The sequence below is a fragment of the Crocodylus porosus genome, unplaced genomic scaffold (genome assembly GCF_001723895.1).
Source record: "Crocodylus porosus isolate Cpor-Errol unplaced genomic scaffold, CroPor_comp1, whole genome shotgun sequence".
In the NCBI taxonomy this organism is placed as follows: domain Eukaryota; kingdom Metazoa; phylum Chordata; order Crocodylia; family Crocodylidae; genus Crocodylus; species Crocodylus porosus.
Window position 1 is genome coordinate 6,258,798 of NW_017728910.1, and position 7,856 is coordinate 6,266,653.

Sequence of the window (7,856 nt, forward strand, 5' to 3'; positions counted from 1 at the left end):
CCTTCCAGTGCACTGATCTCAGAGGGCATTTATAGATGTGCTCTGGCATGGCAGGGTGTGGGGAGGTTGTTGGGGGCGGTGCTTTAAATGGAGCAGCTCCAAGAGACGTTCTAATTGAAGTGCTCAAAGCATTAAGTGTATCGGCCTCCCTGGGCTGAAACATGGTGACAAGTTAAGCTTAACTAAAGCTCACTAATGCACCCTCATCGCCATTTTTCAGTGCAGGGATACTGATGCATATGATGCTGTATTAATAGAGTCTGCTCTGATGCACTGTAACTACAGTGAGTTGGAGCAGCCTCCCTGTACATGTATAGGCGCCCAAAGTTTTTGGCAAGCTTGGTTACGAAACTTACCCATGCAATACAATTTATATTATATTATAGAGGATTCTTTTTCTTGTGGCTGAAGCAACACTAATGTGGTTTTGGTGAAACACCAGTTTAATCACAAATGCTAGTCAGTAATAGCCAACATGCCTGTAGCTTTAAAAAGAAAATAGAATGAAAATTATGTAATGTTACACTATATAAAATGCCAGACTCATAAGGATTACCTTTAAAACAATGTGAAGGGATTTTTAAAAAATCATGTAGCTCTTATTTAACAATGTTATTTTAAGTTTTGTGGGTTTTTCCAATATTCTTAGCCTTTACTGTCTAGCTTTTCCATACTTTCTATACATACCTGACTTGATTTCATTGTCCCTCTGTTATATCTGCTATGTAGCTTTATATGCTGTGTATACATTTCTTTTGGAGGAAGCCCACTTTTTTTTTCCACCTTGATTTCCCCCTTTTTTGTGGGAATGTACTGTGCATTTTGTTTTTATTTTCCCTTGTAAGATGATTTGGCTATAACTCTTGGAGTTCTTGACCAGTGTGATCTGTGACAGTCGACCTTAAAATTAATGGACAGTAGAAGTATATTCATTATGTGCTAAATAAATAATTACACCATTCCCTTTCTAAATGAATTAGTTTGAAAAAAAACTCAGGTCTATCCTTATGTGCAGGAAGGCATTTTCTGGTCCATCTTGTCTCACTGGCCTTTGTTATTGGTTTGTACCCAGGTCTCTTAAGGTAAAAGGATCTGAGATCTGGTAAATTTTAAAATTTTTAGTTTTCCTGAAAACTCTTTATTTCAATGTTCTTTGTTTCTTTGCTGTTTACTTTCAAGTTTCTTGTGCTTTGAAGTTGAAGAAGTCCAACTGTGTGACTGGGAAAAGGAAACTTCTCCATCTGTGTTATCTGTAAAACTTCTGTATGCCACTTTTTTCTTTGAGTGGCCGATCATATGTAAACATATGCCTGAACAATTAATTTAAAAATAAATAAATTACAGCATTTAACTTCTTAAGACTGAAACATTCAAGATTTAAAATACCAGTCATACTTGTATCATCAGTGTCTTTTAAAAAAAAACCTACTTTGAAAAAAACGTATTTTTTCTGAATATCCTCAGACTACTTAATGTCAGGATTATGTCAAGATTCTTGCACACAACATGTGAACATGTACTTTCTTAGAAAGCAACCAGAGTACAGATCTGAGACCTGATCCTGTGTTCATTGAAGGTATTGTGTATTGTTGCTGTTGATGTAAATGGGAGAAAGGTTAGGTTAGATTTATAAAGTGGTCTGTGAGATTGCTTTTTTTGTTTTGTTTTGTTTTGTTTTTTTTCCTTTTAGCCTTTGGCACCTATATTGCATCCATTACGGAATATAACAAAGCACCTTTTACTTCCAATTTCATTAGACTGAAATCTGCAAGAGCCATCTTTTGTGTTCTTCTGTACATTTTTCTATCTTTGCATCATATGTACTTTATTTACTCAAATCCAAGATGAGGGTTTTGAGTAAACCCTCATCTACCCTCCTCCCCCCTCCCATTCGGTATGGGGGCTGCATCTTAGACTTAAATGCAAGATGGCAGAGATGCATGCAACTGCCCTGGCCCAGTATTGGAGCTGTAGCTGCTGCCCTGTGTCCTCCCAACCTTCCCTTGCCTATGCTGCTCTACCCTGAGTTGTGGCTCCAGCCCAGGCTCTGACTGTGTCCTGGGGCCAGAGCTGCTGCCACCACAATGACTGCTGCCTGGCAGGGCTGGGGCCAGAGCTATTGCTTCTTGGCCTCTTGAAGGCTCAAATCATGTGCTTGGGCCAGTGCTGGAGCTGCAACTTGATGAGCAGTATTGGGAGGGGGTTGGGGAGGAACATGATTAGGGGAGGAGTAAATTACAGGGGGCCAGATGCTGGGACACGAGCACCATGGAGGGTGGCAGGTGCTAGGGCACACAGGCATGGGGGAGGAAGCATCAGACAGCAGGGGAATAAGTGGGTGGGGTCAGGTGTCTGCTGCTGCAGTGGTGAAGGTGAATTTAAGGCAACCCTCTGATATAGATGTATACATGAAAAATTATAACTAATTTGTAAATTTTCCATGTTTAGAATCTAATTATTGGGGGTAGCCTTAAATTTGAAGTCATCTTGGATTTGAGCAAATTTGATGGTTGGAAAGTAAGTTTATGAACATGCATATGTCATTTATTAAATCAACCAGGAAGAGGCTATGGTTGTAAGGAGGAGGGGTCTACTCCTTCCTGCTGAGCTTTACACTATTTAAAACAACATTCTAAGAAAAAAATTTATCTGGCGTTCAATCTAAAATTATATTAATAAAAAGTTGCTTTAATTAGTACTGCAAAATGACTTATGTACTTGCATATGGGTTGGTATAGGCTGTTCAAAAAACCTCATTCAGCAGCAATGCCTATGGGGAAGTGAGGTGTCTTCTATCCAGAAGAAAAACTGGCATTTAAAAAAAAATGCAAGAAATAAAATACTTGAAGTCCTTTTGGGAACTCCTTAAGTAATGACTAAAATAGGTTTCAAATAGGTTGTTTCAGGCAAAATACTATTAGTATAGCTAATAAGTATAGCCCTTAAATCATTCAGATACAAGCTGGCCATTTATCTAGTTCTCCACTTCTTTTGTAAATGTTCTTCCCACCATACTCTTTTTTTGAATTTCTCATCTGGTTGAACTCTGTGTGCATATATATATGCAGGCTTCTTCCTTTGCCTTCCTTACCAAGCTGTTTGGTTTACTTTTGGTCATTTTTTATGATGGTACAGATGCTTTTATGCCCAACTACTTAGATAATGCCTAATGCAAAGTAAGGGAAGTTAAAGAAACTTTTGAGTATCTTAAATTTTGGGGGCATTACCCACCTGAATGTGAACCTACAGTATAGACATGAAAGGCTCTATATTTTAGTACCAACAGTTCCCCATCTGCTACCACATGTAGTTAGCGCATAGCTTAAGTTAAAGCCAGGGATTATATAGACATGCATATCCACTGAATTAATGCCTTCTCAGTTGCATTCTCATCCCACCTCAGTGGGGGCACAGGACACGTTTGAAACATACTGATTGTGTATTGTGTTACATGTATCATGTTGCAGCTCAAACATACTAGTGCCACAAAAGCTTTAAAGGAAAATGAAGATGTACATTTGTGTGTATTAAAAATATATTGGGGAATGTGTGAACCCTTACCCTTCTCCAGGGTATAAGCCCATATTTTCCAGCTGTGAAAGGATCCGAGGGCTTAATGGGCCGACATTGTGTTGCAGAAAAGTTCTTAAACCAGATTATGCTAGCAGAGTTTTCAGGCGTTCTTGTACTAGCTTATGGATTGGCTGAGTGTTTAAATCTGTTTGAGGATTTGGGTCTAGGTAGAGCAATAAGCAAACTCTGCTCTCTTCTCAAGCTCCATCTAAGCTCCACTAGCATAGAAAGGGATAGCTCTGCCATGAACAGTTTCCTGCATACTTTGAAAACTTAACTTTCTAGACTTGCCAGCATACCTTGATTAAAAGATGTGGCTTTTGCTTTGAAAAATTGCTTGGATCTAGCAGGCAAGCAATATAAAATACTTCCAAATGTGGAGGTGAAGCATTTCACTGCTCTTCTTTACCTCTGCTGCAGTAAACATAAGGAGCCAAGCTCAGCAGCTGAAGATCATAATTCCCCTGACCAAAGTGAGTCTTGTTAATTTAGGATTTGTTTTTGTGCATATAGTTTAAAGCCAAAATCTCTTGTGAGATGCTTGTAATAATAAAGTGCTCCTGGGTAGAGTTTTGTAGGAGTAAGGTACCTTTTTTGCATGCCTAATTTAGATTTCATACTCTTGCACATAAGATAGTTGAAGGCTGTTCCTTCTGCATTGGAGATCTAGTTAAGGCAGGGGTTCTCAAACAGGGTCATAACCCCCCCCCTCCCCAGGGGATTGCAAACAACTTAAAAAGGGGACACAAGCTTCCCAGGGGGTACGTGCGGGGAAGCAAACTCCCTGCCCCTGCTGCTGCTGCTGCCACCATCCAGCACTGGGTTGTGGTATTAAAGTTTGTGAACCCCTGACTTTATGTATAAAGAGCAGTAATTTAATCTGCATGTTCTCAGCCATCTTTACTGCATCCTCCATCACTTTAAGTTATATACAGACTATCTGATAGAGGAGAAAAGATTCATATGGAATATTTCATTAGGGAAAGAAGCTCTTCCACATGGCTAAAGACTGGTTGGTGGCTTGAAGTTGCAAAAGTCTCATTAAGGAAATTAATTATTTTCTTGGGGTGATTCCAGAACTTGTCACAAGTATTACAGGTGCTAGTGTTCATTATCCTCTTATTAGAAAGGGTTCCCTGATTCTTGCAGTACCCTCAGTCTGATCTATCACCTGCACTGTCCACCATCAAACCTGCAGGTATGCCCAGGTACAGAACTCTGTCCGTGTACACTGCCGGCTAGAGCATGTGTACATTTACATTGGACTTGTAGAGGGAAGTCTGAAGTTCGGGACACTCCACCTCACTGCAAACCACTTATATGCTAAGGAACCTGTTATTAAAGGACCTGATTTTGCTTGTCCCGTTTGAAGTCAGTACTGCATGATGAGTAGGTGGATGATCATTTTAAGCTGTCATTCTCAGCACTTTGTACTTGCTTGACTAGACGAAGGATCTGGTAATAGCAACACCCCCAACTATCTACCAAGCTCAAAGCCGGCTTTCGCTCAGTCAAGGAGTGTGAGAGACTGCCCTGAAGCCGCAGGCTCTGGAGGAAGGCTGGAAGAGGACAAGGGTGGAGCACGCGGGCGAGTGACGTGTGCCGCCCGTCTCGCACGCCGCGTGGGGCAGCGCCGAGCGCCGGACTCCTGGCTCCTGTCATTTGTCTTCCACGAAGGTGGTTTTGCTTTTCGGGCTGGATGGCGAGGCACGACAGCGGGGGCAGCGGGCCCCTCCGGCACATGTTAAACTTCAAATCCTGCGACTCGACAGCTGCGCTGAAGCGGCTGAGGACGGTTTCCATCAAAGGCATTTCCCAGACGTGGACATTGCCTGAAAGCTTCCGAGGCTGCATGTACCCCGGCACCGGCCCAGGCATTTAGTACAGAGCTAAAATTAGCATCCGTTTCGGAAGGCCGGGCACGGGGGCACGGAGGAGGGGTGCGCGGGTCCTGGGCGGGGGGCAGAGGCGCCGCCGTCCGCAGCTGCCCTTCGCAAACCTAGCCCGGAGGCCAAGGAGAATGGCCGCGGAGCGTGTCGCCGCCCCCGCTGCCAGCTCCACCCGCGAAGGAAGGAGGCTGGAGCGGCCAGTCTTCCTGCCCAAGGGCCGACGCCCGGGACGCGCCCACGCTCTGTGCGGGCGCAGAGGCGCGGAGCGGCCGCCGGGGGCGCTGCTGTCCCGCCCGCGTCTCGAGCCGGGCCCGGCGGCCTCCGCCCTGCAGGGGGCGCCCCGGCCCCGCCCACGCCGCCCCGTGACCCAGAAGTGCTTTCTTGCCGGCATGGGCCGGAAGCGCCGGGAGGTGGCGGGCAGTGGACGCCGATCCGCTCAGCGACCTTTGCACGTGCCGGGATGACGCGGGTGCTGCGGGCCGCGGTGGACCTGGGCCTGAGGCGGCGGCAGCAGCAGCAGCAGGTGCGGGCGGCCCCAGGCCCCGGTGGGAGCCGCGTCCAGGCCGGGGGGCATGTCCCTGCAGCGCCCGGGCCTGCGGGCGGCCCTGGGGAAAGCTGAGGGCAAGGACGTGGGAGCCGCCACAGCAGCGGTGTCACAGACCCGGTGTCCCTCGCTTGGGGCCCAGGACTCGCCCCGCTCCAGGACCCCAGTGGTGCACCCGGGCCAGACTGGGACTGCGCTGTGTGCAGTGCTCCCTGCCCTGTGCCAGCAGTTGGAGACGGGCACGGGGCGCAGGGTGATGCTAGAGCAGAGGCAGGGGCGCCTCACGCAGCGCAGGTTCTGGACTGGTGGGTGCCAAGTCCGGCGTGGGGGGGTCCCTGACTCCGCCTTCGTCCACGGACTAGCCTGCACGGTGCATTCAGCCTGCAGGGCCACCTGCTTTTTAATATTTCCTGATAACAGGGCATCAAATCTTTGTTTCCACCTACAGTGGCTTGTTTGAGTGCTCCAAGAGATGAGTGCTCTGCTCCATGTCCTTTTTGCCCACTTGCATCCAGAGTTGCTAGTCTCTCTGGGGTCCCTTGTCCCTGTGATACTCCCATTAGGTTTTCTCATGCTGTCCTCCTAATTCAGCATTGCTTGCAGTAGAAGACTTGCAAAGTTATGTAACTGAATTGACAGCTGGTAAATGGCAGGAAGGGTAAGAAACTGGTACTTTACAGCATGTCTTTGGATATGAGCAATCTCTTTCCATATCCTAGCAAGCAGGAAGGTAAAAGGAACCAGTTTTTTTAAGAATTGGAGGCAGAGCAGAGAGAGGTGTCAAAGGGGAGGTGGAGGCTGAAAGGGGTGTTGAGAGTGCAACTAGGATTAGAGGCCATCCACTGCTTCTGTGGAGCAGAGGTCTCTGGGCTGCTCAGGAGCTTGGGTCATAGATTCATAGGTAGGTCACTCAAGTTAACTATCAGAAGGAAAAAGTGCGTTGACCCGAAGCTTTCCTGGAATAGCGTGTCAGGTCAGCAAACTTTGTTCTGACCCTGACAAAAGAGGCAGAATTGCATTCTACTTTTATCTTTCAGTTCTTCTGGACCAGCTGCAGACAATGTTCCTCAGGAATTGTTCCCAATGAAAAGATCCGCAACATTGGAATCTCTGCGCACATAGACTCAGGGAAAACAACGCTAACAGAGCGCATTCTTTTCTATACTGGCAGGATAACACAGATGCATGAGGTGGGTCTTTGAAATATTGATGCTGAATGCTCGTTCCCATAATTCAGTCTTTCTGTTCTTTGGCTTTGTAGAATAACAAAGGATATTGCACTGAATAAGAAAGTAAAAGTATTCAGTAAGACTTTGAAATACAGGCAAATAGGAATAATTGAGGCAGTTGCCTCATGACTAACTTGCTTCAGTATGCCCCACCACCTTTAAAAAAAATCAAAACCCAGGCTACCCCACACACATACGTATGGCAAACCCCACATAACAAGCAGAAAATTTCTTTGCAAAGTGACTGACAAATTTGCGGGGGGGAAATGTCATATTTAAACAGATGTATTAAATTCCAGTTAAAATACAATCTGTTTACAGTGAATTTTTGAACGCACAGCCTTTTTCAGGAGCGTCTTGCAAAGGAAAGGGCAAAGTGAGTTCAGGTTCTAGAGTGAGCTCTTGTTGATTAACTAGCTTGATTTTCATGTGCTGCTTGAAAAATGCTGTTCTCCATATAAAGCTTCGCTCCTGTAGCTCTTGCGCAGGCAAAACTCTAGATAAAAATCAGCAAGAAATTCAAGTCAGCCGGCCCGGATGATCTCCACCCTAGAGTTCTAAAGGAACTGGCCGAGGTCATTGCAAGTCCCCTGGCACAACTTTACGAGCACTCGTGGTGCT

General features: G+C 45.7%; 2 protein-coding genes across 2 annotated transcripts in view; both read left to right on the plus strand.

The window, feature by feature from the left end:
• The window catches only part of MLF1 (myeloid leukemia factor 1), a 17,062-nt gene extending 15,300 nt beyond the window's left edge, over window positions 1-1,762 (plus strand). Inside the window, exon 9 of the mRNA XM_019532511.1 lies at window positions 1,691-1,762. Coding sequence (XP_019388056.1) covers window positions 1,691-1,762 — 72 coding nt within the window. The remainder of the gene's footprint in view (window positions 1-1,690) is intronic.
• Window positions 1,763-5,846: 4,084 nt separating this feature from the next.
• Window positions 5,847-7,856, plus strand: part of GFM1 (G elongation factor mitochondrial 1) — a 53,461-nt gene continuing 51,451 nt past the window's right edge. Inside the window, exons 1-2 of the mRNA XM_019532512.1 lie at window positions 5,847-5,976; window positions 7,041-7,205. Coding sequence (XP_019388057.1) covers window positions 5,923-5,976; window positions 7,041-7,205 — 219 coding nt within the window. The 5' untranslated portion in view covers window positions 5,847-5,922. The remainder of the gene's footprint in view (window positions 5,977-7,040; window positions 7,206-7,856) is intronic.